The sequence below is a fragment of the Paramisgurnus dabryanus genome, chromosome 4 (genome assembly GCF_030506205.2).
Source record: "Paramisgurnus dabryanus chromosome 4, PD_genome_1.1, whole genome shotgun sequence".
Taxonomy (NCBI): Eukaryota; Metazoa; Chordata; class Actinopteri; order Cypriniformes; family Cobitidae; genus Paramisgurnus; species Paramisgurnus dabryanus.
Window position 1 is genome coordinate 43,635,973 of NC_133340.1, and position 16,221 is coordinate 43,652,193.

Consider the following 16,221-nt stretch of genomic DNA (forward strand, 5'->3'; position numbering starts at 1 on the left):
AAACTAAAAAGTAATGGTTAAAATCAAACTTGATGATCCTCCTGCCTGTAATCCAAGTTAATGTCTCATAACCTAACTATGGGACATCAACTTGGATAACATGCAGGGTGCATATGGTTCATTGGCCTAAATGTACTGTAGGCTGCATATGGTCAATAAGCAATAGCATCATGGTTCAGAAGTACAGTATGTGCTGTCATGTGGTGTGTGTTTATCATCATTTTACTACAGCTTTGTCCTCCTAAGACCTGGTGTGTCCACATACGTGGACATCACATTTTTTGCTGTTTGCACTAATAATACTTAATTCTGTGTAACTGGAACCTGTTGTACACAAATGTGGACAATTACACTTCATGTTTAAAGAAAAATATTTGGTTATTATATTTATTGGTTCTTCCTAACCGCAAATAGCTGGAAGAAATCTGAAATGCAAGCCAAGCAAAAGCTTTGGTCTTAGGAGGTTCATCGCACTCGATCAATCAGAAATTATAGTCAAAATTACTTGTTTTATAAAGCAGGTGTGTGTTTATAATGTACTTTGGTAACACTTTACATGAAGGGTTCATAAGACTGACATGACACATTTATTATCATGTCATGACACGTGCTATGAACATGAAGGAGATTTTATGCACATTTATGACAACTGTCATTAAGTGTCATTCGTTTAATTATGTAATTTTTAATGCAAAGACGACATTGTTTGATATGTCTTTGTTATGAGCACTTCACATTAACCAATACATCATAACTTGTTATGACAACTTGACATAACCAAAACAACATAACTGACCACTTTTTACCAGTGATACAAATTGAATTTGTCATTAATATGTCATTAAGTGTTAATACTCTGTCATATAGTTTTATAACAGCGCCATGAATATTTTTCTTGACCTCAACAACAGTGGTACAAATATAATTTGTCATTAAAATCTCATTAAGTGTTAATACTCTGTCATTTTATAACAACATCATAAATATTCTTCAGTTCTAAGTTTCCTCCATGTGTTTAACAAATAAAATCAATCATTAAATAATAATAATAATAATAATAATAATAATTCAAATTGATAAAATTACATTTTATTGCATTCGGAGACCAAATCACCTAAAATAATAAATAAAAAAGTACAATAACATGTTAAGCCATGCAGCGGTGGGTCTATATCGCTGGAAAAAAAACAGTTTATTACATTAAATTAATTAATTTAATTAATTAAATATTTTGTCAGTTTTTTCTTCTATGTCAGAAAATTTCAGAACCCTCTGTATGAGGAAGAACAAGTTCTGTTAGTTGTCAGTTTTTTTATGTATTGTGCACATACATTACGTTAAGTATAATCTTTTGACGTGTCGGTTGCATTTTGTTAAGGTATTTTAAATAATTTGACACATTATTAACACTAAATGACATTTAAATGACGGTTTAATGTAATGTTAAAGGAACAGTATGTAAGAAATGTATATAAATTAATCATAAAATGGCCCTGATATGTCACTAGACATTAAGAATTAATTTTCATTTCAAATATTTATATCACTGACATGAGTGGCCTGGCAAGGATATTGTCATTTAAAAAGTGGAGTTGCAGCCCTCAACTGATGTTTATGTTGTCATTTTGCGTATTGGCCACTAGTTGTGTGATTGCAGTACCAGTTTTGGCCACAATCCTACATACTGTTCCTTTAACCCATAAAGCTAGGTATTTTTTTCAATTTGATAATTATTCTGCTATGTCATGTTTTTGACAGATTTATGACAAGTTATGTTGTATTGGTTTATTTCAAGTTGTCGTCATAAAGAACTTTCAAACAATGTCATCTTTGCATTAAAAATGACATAACTGAACAAATGACACTTAATGACAGTTGTCATAAATGCACATAAAATCTCTTTTATGTTCATGACACATGTCATGTCATGATTATAAAGGGGTCATGTCAGTCTTAAGAACACCCCTTCAAATAAAGTGTTACCAGTACTTTTAATGTGTACCTGTAGATGGCAGATGGGGGATATGATCCAGAGTCATAACTGACTCTCAGTCTGCCTCTGTAAAGCTCAACAGCAATGTGTTCATTATCTCCTTTATACAGCAAAACACCGTTGTCCTCATCTGTGGCGATCTATAACACACACAGACAATACAAATGATTATAAATTTAAACTTCATTTTTTAGTAGAATAACGTCCACACTGCATATAACGTATACCTGTAGTGATATATTGGCCTGTTCTGAGATGAGGTTGGATGGGATCTGCAGGAAAGATTCTCTATTGATGAAGTTGACGCTGACCAGCCTCTCACAGTGCACGCCTTCGTAACCATGGAGACACTGACACAACGGATCCGTGTCTTTGACAACACACTGTGCACCGTTGGCACAGTCGTAGTGGTCACAGGGACTTGTTCTGGGTAGTACCATTGGTGGGGTGAAGTCGCAGAACAACCCACTGCATGTAAATACAACATGACACATTTTAGATCTCTTTGTGGATGATCTGTAAGTGATCACTGTAGTATAAATGTGTACACTCCCAAAAAATACCCTTTCAAAAAAGTACACCTTTGTACCTAAAGGGGGCATATTAGTACCTCAAATGTACTATCCCAGTACCTTTATTCTGACAGCGTATTCATGCTCACCTGTACCCTTCTGGACACACACAGGTGTAGCCATTCACAGCATCAATACATTGAGCTCCGTTTTTACACTTATTATCTCCACAATCATCGAAATCCACCTCGCAGTGCTCTCCAGTGTAACCTGGAGTACATTCGCACCTGTACAAATACAAGCACATCAGCACAACATTAAAACCCACACCTTTAACTTGACCTCTATGCCATTGTTTATTTTCATGAAATTGAAGAAGCCATGTGTTAAACACATTTTCAATATCTTAAAGGAAAACACCACCGTTTTCAATATTTTACTATGTTCTTACCTCAACTTAGACTAATTAATACATCCCTATCTTTTTTCAATGTGTGCACTTAATCTTTGTACAGCGTGTTGTGAATGTGTTAGCATTTAGCCTAGCCCCATTCATTCCATAGGATCCAAACAGGGATGAATTTAGAAGCCACCAAACACTTCCATGTTTTCCCTATTTAAAGACTGTAACATGAGTAGTTACATGAGTAAGTATGGTGGCACAAAATAAAACGTGGTGATTTTTTAAGCGGATAAAAAATGAGAACTATGTTTTATGGCGGAAGACCACTTAGTTTCTAAATTCATCCCTGTTTGGATCCTAAGGAATGAATGGGGCTAGGCTAAATGGTAACACATTCATGACGCGTTGTACAAAGATTAAGTGTACGCATTGAATAAACTTAAGTATGTATTAATTAGTCTAAGTTGAGTTAAGAACATAGTAAAATATTGAAATACGGTGCTGTTTTCCTTTAAGATTCATTCTGGGAGAGTAAAAGGTGAAGAAATGAACCTCTGTTAGAAATTGTAACTCTCAGTATGCAATTCATTTAAAACAATCAAAAGTTAGTTTACCCTATAAACATTTAGATTTAACAGAATTAAAAATGCATTATATTTATTACTATATAGTCACATTTTCCACTTCATACAGCACTGTACGTGTTTTAAAGTGTTTTAACTTTAAACATGCACACTTCACAGGTGCTATATACTGTATGTTGGTGTGGTAGCGATCTGTATTTTCTTACTCAACAATAAGAGTGAAATCTATTCTGTGTTCTCTCAAGCTAGACTTCTCTAATTATATAAGAATATCAAGGTTTCCTATTCTCCGATCCGTTAAACCATTAAAATGATTTTCCGTGACCGTACACGCACCCCAAAAGCTCTCGTTGCTACATAAACACATTCATCATCCCATCATATCGCATCATATCATCTTTAAAACACCCTCTCCAGCCCATTTTTATAGTAAACCCAACAGGAGACCTGTAATGAAATATCAGAAGCCAAACCCCGCGCAGAACCTCCGAGACTACAGCTGCATTCCACACAACTCTAGTGTTGTGTTAACATCTGCACTGTTGGGCATAAAAACACACCAGATGAACTTATGTGGCCTGCTGCTCGCTTACGCAGATCAACGGAGAAGCGAACACACGCACACATCTGAACAAGGAGATTGTTTTGGCGTGAGTGAAATAGAAGATGATTGGAGGGAGAGAGCTGGACGTCTGGTGGAGAGCAAGCAATGAAATCGTATCCGAAAAGGATTTGGATCCAACAGGTTTGAGTGACTGCAGAAATTGCCTATGCGCTGTTTTTACAGGGAAGTATTTAAATGTGTCTTTTGAAGACATGTTCGTATACGAGTAGAAATGTCTGCACTTTACCGATGTCCTGAAAACATCTGCTCTGTGGCACTTATTTTATGCCGCTGTTCGACCCTGGAGTCACAGCACCATGATCATCGCAATCGGTGTAAAGTCTGGCCCATTTCACGGCTTATCTAGCAAGCAGCAAGCCAATTAGGAAGTGACTGTGAAATAGTCTTACAGAGCGGCCAATTACGAGTCATTTTTTTGTGGTGAACGGACCATGCAAGGACGCAAGGTCGCGGTGAGCAGACTTACGTGAAGCCCTTAGCAGTCCGAATACATTTGGAGTCATGCTGACACATGTTCAACTCTGAAGCGCAGAAATCCAGCTTATCTTCACATAGCTCACCTGCAAACACACAAACATTGTGATGAACAGACATAAAAAGTGGGAGGAGGCTTACAATAAATAATCAAATTATTGGACTGACATGATAACATCATTTCAGGAGTGCTATACTGTAATATAGTATGCTTTTGAAAATAATGATAAATACTAATACAGTGGCATTACTAACAGTCCTAACAATAAAGTTTACAAAGTATACATTAAATAAAAGATTAAAAAAATGATTTTGTTTAGGTGTTTTCCAAATACATAACCAATGCTATGGGCTTTTGTATTTGCACTGCCAGGTAAAATGAACAGATACAATATTTTAGATTTTAAAGGGCCCCTAACCTAGGCATTTTCAGCAATATAAAAATAGTCTCTGGTATCCTCAGAATCTGTCTGTAAAGTTTCAGCTCAAAATACACCACAGATCTTTCATTATATGATGTTGAACATGGCCATTTGTGGCTGCAATGAAAAATGTGTTGTTTTTGTATGTGTTTCTTTAAATGCAAAGAGAGCTTCTGTTCCCCTCCCCGTATGCAAAGTAGGAGGTAGAGCGCTTACACATCAAAACGTGTCTCTTGCAAAAGGTTGAACTACTCGCTCATAAGGCAGGGTGTGTAAGCGGTTATGGTTTGGGCGTAATCAATGTGACATCACAATGATAGGAGATCCCCAACAGCCTGTTTTTTGTGCGGTTTAAAGTAGATTACACAAAGAAGAACAGATGGATTTATATAATATTTGTATACTGTCACTCATTTTCTGCTAGAAACACATTTAAAAGTGCATTTTTAACTCTTTCCCTGACATTGACGAGTTATCTCGTCAATCTGCAATACCGCTATTATCCACCACTATTCTGCAACTTATAAAAACCGGAAGTAATGCCCTAGGGCAAACAGCTGTATGTCCGTGTATGTTTTAAAGATCGCTCTGCATCTGATCTCCATCAAAAGTCCTTCACAAAAATGGAATTATCTCAGCTCTTTGCTCAAAATTTTGTGTTTTTGATGAAACCTACACATATTTGAGAGGTGATAAAAACAAAACACATGAAGGTAGGATGAAACGGATTTTTTTGTTTAAAAGCAGAGGGTCTGTTCTTTTATTTCATATATTGTATGTTTATATATTTGAAAAGGAGCATTTTCTGGAAGGCATTAATCTTTTGTGAAAATCATGAAAAATGCTGGCGGGGAAAGAGTTAAGTAAGGGGGGCTTGAAACACAAGCTGACAGTGTTTCCATTAATACTTAACTAAGTCGGCATTTGAGGCATGCAAGTACACCGTCAAAAAACATGCAGGTACAGTAACAAACTGAGTTGATACTCAATACTTTATTGAGTAATGACTACTTCTACCAGTATTTTATAAAAAACGGTATTGAACTGATTTTGTATCAAAGTACAGTTTCTCCATACTTGCATTATATTAGATCTGCAGATATGTGATGCACATACAAATCATATTTCTGAATCATTTTATTTTAATATCAAAAAAAGGTGACAAAATACCATAAACACTTAAAATATCATGTTCCTGAGTCCCAGCAAAAAGAAAAAATCAACATGTTTGTTTGTGTTTCAGAAGACGTACTGTAAGCAAGCATTTCAGACATTAGAGGACTACCCTTCAGAAAAGAAAAAACTGCTTATACCATCTTATCTGGAGCACCAGTTTGGTTAAGTGGGTCTGTTAGCTGGTTTCTGGGATCCCAGTATCATGGAAATGCGTATAAATATTGAAAACGGGTGCAATTCATATGCCAAATTCCAATTTTATGTGCATATGATACGCCAGCCTGTTCACTTAAGACGGCGCATATTTTTGTGTCGTTTTATGTATTGGTTTCTCTTTTTTTTCTATTTTTTACCCTTGTTGCTTGGGTTTGGGGTAAGAAAAACTTTTTGTTACATAAAATGACATCCCAAAACCCAATTATAACCCCAACTCCAAGCGACCATGGCTTACAAAATAGACAAAAACATGAAGAAACCTGTATATTTAATAACATCCTAAAGCAAATTCAAGCGAAAATGGTTGAGAAAAAATTGAGAAACCAATGGATAAACCGACACAAAAAGATTTAAGTGAACAAAAAGATATCAAGGGAACGGGAAGGACAGGCGTATCATATGCACGCAAAATTGGAATTTGGCATGTGGGTGATTCTCGCGAAATTAGACTTAAAAGGTGTCATGAATTATTTTGATAAAAAATTAAATGCAAAGTAAGAGGATCAAAATAAGCAGCATATAGTTAACATCTCTTCACGTACTATCTTGCACATGATTTCAAATGACATCATTCAAACCAATTTTGTTGTTTTTTTCCACATTCAAGGAAAAATTTTCATTACCGCAACATGTCCATGAATGGATTTGGGTTCTTTGACATGGAAATATTTATAATAAAAAAATCTAATAAATAAAAAGCTTCAGTGCATGTTATACTATAAACATTTACAGTAAAGAAACACGTGGTATTTGGTGATCATTTGTAAATGCAGAGACAATAATAAAGAACATAAATGTGTCCAAGACCAATTTTCTCATCGTCCGCAACAATTTTCAATTATTGTTTAAGCCCTCAAGGAACTAACATTTTAAAAAAAAAACTATTGGAAGGGACATAATTGACTGTGACACTCAAGATGGCTACCAGGTAAACAGTTCTTATTTTTTCTCTCCAGATAAAAGTTGAAATTTTGTTTGTCATAGTACCTAGACAACTTTTTAGTTCTCATTACCAAAACATGAGTTTGTAAATGCATGTATTTAATGTAATATCATGTTGAAGTAATGATAATTTTTGATAACGATAATCTTAAAAAAGTAAATAATTCTATAGGAATTTTTTTTCAAATACTCTAAAAATAATGGTTTTTGTAAGTTCAGACCTTAATCTTGTTTTTTATGTGCAAAAAAAAAATTTGGTACAGTGTGTAATTTTTAGATGGATCTCTTGACCGAAATGCAAAATAATATACAAAACTATATTATCAGTGCTGTATAAAGACCTTTCATAATGAACCATTATGTGTTTATTACCTTATAATGAGACGTTTTTATTTACATATACCAAGGGTCCCCTTACATGGAAGTCACAATTTTGTGCCGCCATGTTTCTACAGAAGCCCTTAATGGACAAACTTTTTTTTACTAAGTTGTCTCCGATGACATGTTTGTCTGGTGGGGGCTACCGTAGCTTCTCTATGAGGCTGTTTACACTTGGCATTAACATGCGTTTTCGTCGATCGGATCACAAGTGGACGACGTTAATGCCACTTTCGACCACTTTCAACCACATCCAGAGGTAGTCGAAACCACTTTCGATCGGATCGCTTTGGAGTTGCGGAACGCAAATGTGGTTGAATGTGTTCGAACAGCCACACGCGACCGCCTTCTCTCCGCCCATTTATCTAATCTGAGGTATTAAACACAAGTTTTAAGTCTTTTTTTGACTTCTGGCCTGAACACACGCGAAGAGCGCTATTTTTAGCCTTTCATTGATACATCTAAATCGGCTGATCTCCGTAGTTTTGTTTTGAAAGCGTGTGAAAGTTGCGCGATCCTATTTCATCAATTGCTCTGAAAATTCAGAGAAAGCTCTAACATATACACTAACAAAACACTGTGGAGCACGTTTACTTGCTAAACAAGCAGTGGGCTCCGACATAATATTAGTTCGCGTCCATATAAACTCATCATTACTCCCGCTCGCGTTTGAATGACAGCAGAGAGACTCGCCCACCGTCTCACAGACCGTCCCCTCACAGTATTCAGGACAGATGCGGTCGAAAGTGGACAAAAGAGACAGATTTAAATACCAGGTGTAAACGTAATGTGTCTCTCTCATCCACTTGTGATCCGATCGATGAAAACACATCTTAATACCAAGTGTAAACAGCCCCTATGTGGTTAAAAAATGAGGGGTACGCAGTAGACTGAGCCATTGGTTGCAATTCACCAGCACCTCACCACTAGATGCCGCTAAAATTTACACACATGCACCTTTCAAGGGCTTTTTAAAAATTCTGATGCTGATCACCTTCCAAATCTGGATTTCGTGAGAACCACCCATATGTATTACACGAGTTTTCACACTTCGTGCTATTTACACACATCTACATGAGCCTGGGAAGTCTCTGGGCACTTTTAGCTGGTCATGCTGGGAGACCACCTATTTGACCAATAAAACCTGCTAAAAACCAGCCTGGCCAGAATCATATTAGACCCTAGTGAACCAGTTTAGGCTGGTGCAAGCTGTTTATCTTTTATCAGGGTAGCCAGAAACAGCAAGGGAGCAGGACAATGAGAAGAGGATGAAGTGAAAGAGAGTGTGAACTAACCTTTCTCCACCTCATTATTATTAGCAGCTAGTGGAAGAGAAAAAGAAATAACGAGAGAAAGACAGAAAAGCAGAAATATAGAGGATGTGTTGGACATGTTAGCTCAAGCAGCACATTAAACACATAAAGCACAGAGCACTTAGCAGGTGTATGTCTGCCAATTACCTGTGTATTCAGGTGAGCAGAGACAAGTGTAGTTGTTGATGCCATCCACACACGTTGAGTTATTCTCACAGTCATTATCTTCACAATCATCAATATTTATCTCACAGTCATCGCCCTCGAATCCATCCGGACACACGCACCTGAAAACAGATGAACGCACAATGTAGCCTTGCACAACATGCTTTAAATTACACCCAGTATGATTTGTAAACAAGGCTTTATAAACAACAATAGCATAAAATACACAATCCTACATTAAAACAGTAAAAATGACCAAATGTCACATGTTTTAAATATTCTCAAATGTTTTGAAACTCTCCGGGATGGCTTACTGTATATATGGTTGTCTCTGCACATTAAACTGTGCAAAAATGAAAAATTATATGCAGCATGTGTGTGTGACTTTACTGCATTACGTTATCTTATAGCTAAGAAAAGCAGAAGTTCTCAAATGAAACACTTCTCATTCATCAACACAAAGCATTCATTAGGATTCATCAGTGTAGATGAACCAGAGCTGACTACACACACCCACTCATGCGCACACACACGCACACACTTCTGTCTGCTGTGTATGTCCACAGAGAGGCTGATTGGCTGATTAAGTGCATGAGAGATCTCAGATCAGTTTCAGACACTTCAGTCTGATTAAGACAGATTAGACACAAACTCTGTCAATAAAGTATATTATTACGAACGCATCAGGGACACACGCACACACACACTAATCTGAGCATTTACTTAATGTATCAAATTGAAGTCACTTGACCGCTTCAGGAGCTGAACACTATACTGAAGACTAATAAAGCCATTAAAGCAGAATATTAAATCTCTGTCTCACACACATACGCACATGAACTGGGTTCAGATGTTTTGATGATCTTACCAGTGAGTGTTCTCATCTCCGTCCTTAAGCTGACACGTGCCTCCATTCTGACACGGGTTACTGATGCACGCGTGAATCGGTTCCTCACAGTCTTGACCCTGTATACATGCACACGTTACATTACAAACTAATATGATTCTATACAAATACACACATTCTTTCAGTTTCTCTTAAAATTGAAAGAAAGGTTTACGATGAAACTGAGTGTTGCCATGGAATCGCAAACAATTTCTGAGTTGTTAGCACGTATGTAACTGTATATGATGCATTGCAAGGGTGTTCTGGTTTGTTCCTAGGGCATTGCTAGATAGTTGAATAAGTGGTTTTGGTGGTTGCTAGGGGACTGCTTACTTGCTTAAGTCAAAACATCCAATGTCCACGTCTTTGTAATACTCTGGTCCATAGAATGAGGCAGGTCTCTTTTCGAATGTAAGACTATGCATCTTTTATATTTTATGAAAATTGTGAGTTTTACTGCTTAGAGAAGTTACACCACAATCATTGTGGAATGATTTAGGCAAAAAAGTTTAATTAATACTTACAATTAGTTTAAAATCAATACATTATATACTTCTATAATGTAAAGAACATTCTGTAAAATATATAATCTTGATATCTTTAATATTGACTGAGTAAGGTCATGTCAAAGATTGAAATTAAAGTGAAATCATATACACAAATGGAAATATAGCTGGTTATATATTATATGGAAATTATAGTCAGATGCTACTTATACGTCAAAATTATATCATATGAACCAAGAGAAACCATTACCGTCTACAGCCGGGAGAGTCCGCTCTATGCTGCTCCTGTATTTATGTAATTCAATGGATGCAGTGATGCGGAATGACTTTGGGACCTTTTTGAACTTGATTTGGCTTATCGTGATAATTTAGCATATTCAGCCTTCCAGGTATGTTCTGTATGCTATTGTGTATCGTGTAAATAACTGTTAATGTTACTTTAATATGTACGGACACCTATTCAGCCTGTTGTTCTTTGCAATTGTTTAGTTGAATAACTTGCCTTTCCAGATTAAATGTCTGTTCTTCTGCTTGGATTTTGTGAAATCATTTTCTAATTAAACACGACGTGTAGTCCACTACGACATAAATATGTATTTTCCTCTTCACAACGCATTTTTGAATGATGCGACTGATGCGACTTATACTCCGGAAAATACGGTATAAGACTTTTGCCTGGATTTCACAGACAGGGTCACATTTATACAATAAAAATAGTGATGTTAGCAAGCAACACTAATGAGATGTAAAAGTGTATGTACCTTAAATCCATATGGACATGTACATCTGTAAAAATCGACAGGATGGTTACTGCACGTCCCGTCGTTCTTGCAGGGGTTGGATAAACACGGATTACATTTGGCCAAAATGTTCACATCCACTGGACCTGTATGAAAGAAAAAACATACAATTATAAGAGCACACAAAGACACAAATATAATATCATACAAGCACAAATTCACATACACACACAGGATTGAGCAGGAAAGGCATCATCAGGCTCACAGTCAAGTATGAAAGGTCAAAGGTCACTTTAACCCGAGGAAAGTTTAGGGGCCAGTGGGGGCTGGGTTTAAAATGTACACTAGCCACTAACTGGCAAACTTACCTGGCACAGGAACACCACAAGACCCCGGCACCTCTATAAATGTACCAATCATATCCCATTACATACAATATTTCTCTGAGCACTTGAACTAGTGTTAGATATACAATAAAGCTCTCTTTAATGAAGTAAATGTACTCTGTACTGTACCTGTGCAGGTGAATTTCTTAGAGGGTGTGGTCAGAAGTAGTTTGTCGGTCATCTCTCCAGGACCAGTGCAGCGTGCGATACCAGGCTCCTTATAGCCGCTTTTTACCCAATCAGAGAGCCACTGCATATTACAATCACAGTACAGTGGGTTTGCTCCCAGAGCCCTGCAGGAATCACACACACATTTCATTGACTTCTTGTTATTGAGCTAACAATATTCTCTATCGCCTACCCATGGCACATACTTCTAAACAAAGCCCTTACTCAAAATTTTAATTAAACTTCACCTCACTTCAAGTTTTAATTAAATGTTTATCTAGTACTTTATTAAGCTATTTGAGTTATGGGGACAATTGACTTGTCCTCACAATGTACTAAGGTAAATGAAAACACACACACATGCATGCACGCACGCACGCACGCACGCACGCACACACAAACACACACACAACAGTACATTGCACATGAAAGTAAAAGAAATCACATATGTTGCTTGTGAATACATTTTTCTTAAGAAAAAGCTTGTACCCGGTTGTCAGTCATAATTACACAAGTGAAATTGATCCATGGGAATTATGGAATAAGGGTCATCGCGGGAGACCAAAAAAAAATCTGTGACTTCAGAAACCCTGAGTTCAGGCAATGAAAGTGATTGTGTGTGTGTTTGTGAGAAAGAGAGTGTTAAAGAACGAAGCAAAGTACATCCAGCTGTCAAAACCCATTTGGTGCGTTCATAAATGTGTGTGTGAGTTCATTCTGAGGTACTTACAGGTGGGAGAGAGAGGACAGATCTTTGAAAGCTCCATCTGGGATCACAGCTATATCATTACCATGGAGAGACCTGCAGAGAAGAGAGAGAAATGAAGCAATCCAAGAGCCTCCAAAACACATAAATCAAAGCAAACACGGCATACGCACACAGTTGTATGAGGTACTCACAATAGGCGCAGAGATTTGAGACCGTCAAAAGCCTTCACAGGAATACACCTCAGTTTGTTGTAGCTTAAAATTCTGGGACGAAACAAAAAATATTACAATCATAGTAATAATTATAACACAAAAAAGAACATTTAAATAGAAGTGTGTCACCCTAAGATCTTTCTGAATTCATAAATAGAGCTTTCAAACAGTTTTTGTTAAAAGAAACTTTGTGCAGTTATCTACCCAACCTCATGATACTTAAAGACATCTGACTTCTGAATTATCACAATGTCAAATCAATGTTTTAAGAACGAATTATGATCACTGCTATAAAAAATATTTAAATACAGTAATATATAAAAGAAAATGAATTACACTTTAAAAACTATTTTAAGTTTTGGCTTAAAAAATATGACATAATTTATAAATTCAAGTTGAAATTGTTTAACTTATTTTTTTAAGTTAAAGTAAAAAAAAAAATATGTTGATTTGACAGAAATGGTGACATTTTTTAGATTGAGGATCTAAACTACAATTTTAACTTGGATCTATGTGAAAAACAAAATCTCACTACAGTAAACAAGTCTAACATTAATTAAAAAAATTATATTCAGTGTAAATGCATAATATTTTCAGAAATATACACAACAATTGTTAATATACATACATCCGTCTAAATGCACGGTGACACACACAGTCACACTAATGTTTGCACAAAACCACACAGACACACAAACCGAAGGCATAGATCATATTGACACTCACAGGGTGAGCAGCTCGGACATGTTACTGAAGCTGTGGTTGGACAATGTGCTGATCTGGTTATTACTCAAATCACTGCAAGAAAACACACACACACACACACACACACACGCACACACACAAACAGGCCAAGTGTTACGCGCCACAGAAAAAAACTTAAAGCCAACATTAAGGGAACATAGCAATAACTAAACAAGCAGCAGCAACAAGCAAAATATTAAGGTTCAACACAAAACATTTATTAAATTACTTAACTGTATAATTGAGATTAGCTGTTTGACATCTAAATGACTACAGCTTTTTATTAAAAAGCAGTTTAAGATTAGATTTATTGCATTTATAAAGGATGAACTTGAAAATATTTTGTCAAAATGACTAGAAATGACATTAATAAACAGCATTAAACACTGCACAGATGCAAAGTAAAGCATAACCAATATGTTAAAGACGCTCAGCTGAACCTACCAATGCATTGCTTTAAAACGTCAAACAGCATACACAAAGCATAAACATTTTATACTAGAAAGTCATAATATAATGGCTTTATCAGCCTTTTTCTTAATACAGTACATTATAGATGTTTAATTGTAATGTATTTTTCTGGTGTGATTTAAAAGCCTTTTTAATTTCCCTTCATAATAATGGGAAAATCTAAAAACACTTTTTTATTCATTTCATTATTTATGATCAGTTGATTGTGAATAAAAGAACAACTACTGTATAGGGCTAAATGAGCAATCACTACACAGCTGTACAGTATGCAATAAATAATGCACATTCATGAGTGTAATGATTGTCGTTCATTAGTGTACAATTCATTGGCACTGTTTAGTGGTGATGGATTACTTGCTTTCACGGGAAAGAGTCGAAATCAAATGCAAAAGCCAAAAAATAACTCAAAATATAGCTCCAAACACATGGATTTTCTGGCATTCGCTGGATGGGAAAACAGATCAAACACCATGGCCTGATTAACTCTGTCCCTTCGAAAGGTGAATGGTTTTATAATTGGTCAGATTAAGATGGGTAGGGTCATCATGACTTTAAAGCATTTATGATTGGATGACCCTAGGGAGGGCTGTACTTACATGAGAGTGAGGTGTTTATAATTGGATAGTTCCAGGGGGACTTGCGTGAACTGGTTGCCATCGAGATAGCTATCAGAAAAAGACAAACAAGTTATTACTGAAACACAGAGGAAATAGCACATTAGCAACAGTGTAATGGAAGAAACTTCAAACGCTTGAAATCGTGCATTGTTTCACGCATAAAGTATGTGTTGTTGGAGGCTATTGGGTTTATAGAAAGGTGTGCCTGAATCAGATAAGAAAATGGCCGTTTATTATCGCATTACTTAGGAGGCTTGTGGCCGCAATGTACGAGCGTGTTTTTTTAATACTCACAGCTCTGTAACGTCTTTAGGAATGCCCTTGGGTAAAACGTTTAGTCCTTTATTACTGCAGCGAACCACCGTATCCAAACACGAACATTCGGCAGGGCAGCGAGCCTGCGGCGAACAGCTATTCTCATCATTACCTGCACACACACACACCAAATGAATAATCATGTTAATATTCTCATTTATAAAAAAGTTATGACATTTAATAATGAGTATTTCATTCTCAAGATAACGCAAAGTGATTGTTTTTGTAAGCTTGCCTGCATTTGTTTAAAAGATAAGGCTGGGCTTTGCTTAAGTTAGCATAACAGATATAATCGCAGACCTGTTGGGACCTTGAGACAAGATCTCTTCTACTATAAAGACGCCTGACACACACATGCACTTAATGTTTATACAAAACACACACACACACAGTCATACCGTCCTCGCAGGCAAAGTCTTGTACGGCTACATCTTGAATGGGGATCTCCTTAAGAAAGTAAGGGCTCTGACAGCGCGGGTTGCCCGTGACGATACGTTTCTTACGGAGCCATTCACCCAGCCAGGCCAGATGACAATTACAGTTGAACGGATTGGCCAGTAAGTTCCTGTAAGAAAATGATTTAGCAAATATTTTGCAAATCAAACTAACACTTTTACTTTTCGGTAACACTTTACTTGAAGGGGTGTTTATAAGACTGACATGACACCTTCATAACATGAAGGAGATTTTATGCACATTTATGACAACAGTCATCAAGTGTCATTTGTTCAATTATGTCATTTTTAATGCAAAGAATTTTTGATGCAATTGTTACGACAACTTGAAATAAACCAATACAACATAACTTGTCATAAATCTGTCATAGACATGACATAGCAAAATAATTATTAAACTTCAGAAGCTACCTAGCTTTATGGGTTAACATTACATTAAACTGTCATTGAAATGTCATTAATACTATGTCAAATAATTTGAAATTACTTAACAAAATGTAACAGACACATAAAAATGTAATACTTAACTTTATGTATGTGCACAATACATAAAAACTGATAACTAACAGAACTTGTTCTTCCTCACACACATTAAACTAACAAAACATTTAATCAATTTAATTTAATGCAATTAACTTTGTAGCAATATGGGCCCAATGCTGCATGGCTTAACCCATTATTATACATTTTCATGTAATTTAAGGTGAATCGGTCTCCAAATGCAATAAAATATAATTGTATCAATTTAAATTATTATTATTATTAAATGATTGATTTTATTTGTTAAACACATGGAGGAAACTTAAAAA

The 16,221-nt window shown here is 36.1% G+C and overlaps 1 protein-coding gene across 4 annotated transcripts in view; it reads right to left on the reverse strand.

Annotated features, from left to right (window-relative positions):
* slit2 (slit homolog 2 (Drosophila)) overlaps window positions 1-16,221 on the reverse strand; it is an 86,083-nt gene that overhangs the window by 5,142 nt on the left and 64,720 nt on the right. For 2 of the 4 annotated variants that reach the window (XM_065254706.2, XM_065254705.2), the window contains 15 exons: window positions 15,356-15,522; window positions 14,937-15,069; window positions 14,622-14,690; window positions 13,537-13,608; window positions 12,790-12,861; window positions 12,620-12,691; window positions 11,851-12,014; window positions 11,357-11,481; window positions 10,072-10,169; window positions 9,186-9,325; window positions 9,021-9,047; window positions 4,584-4,677; window positions 2,655-2,792; window positions 2,221-2,461; window positions 2,003-2,133 (listed from right to left, as the gene is read on the reverse strand). In XM_065254706.2, coding sequence (XP_065110778.1) covers window positions 2,003-2,133; window positions 2,221-2,461; window positions 2,655-2,792; window positions 4,584-4,677; window positions 9,021-9,047; window positions 9,186-9,325; window positions 10,072-10,169; window positions 11,357-11,481; window positions 11,851-12,014; window positions 12,620-12,691; window positions 12,790-12,861; window positions 13,537-13,608; window positions 14,622-14,690; window positions 14,937-15,069; window positions 15,356-15,522 — 1,743 coding nt within the window. The remainder of the gene's footprint in view (window positions 1-2,002; window positions 2,134-2,220; window positions 2,462-2,654; window positions 2,793-4,583; window positions 4,678-9,020; window positions 9,048-9,185; window positions 9,326-10,071; window positions 10,170-11,356; window positions 11,482-11,850; window positions 12,015-12,619; window positions 12,692-12,789; window positions 12,862-13,536; window positions 13,609-14,621; window positions 14,691-14,936; window positions 15,070-15,355; window positions 15,523-16,221) is intronic. The other 2 variants (XM_065254707.2, XM_065254708.2) reach the window with 1 other exon arrangement.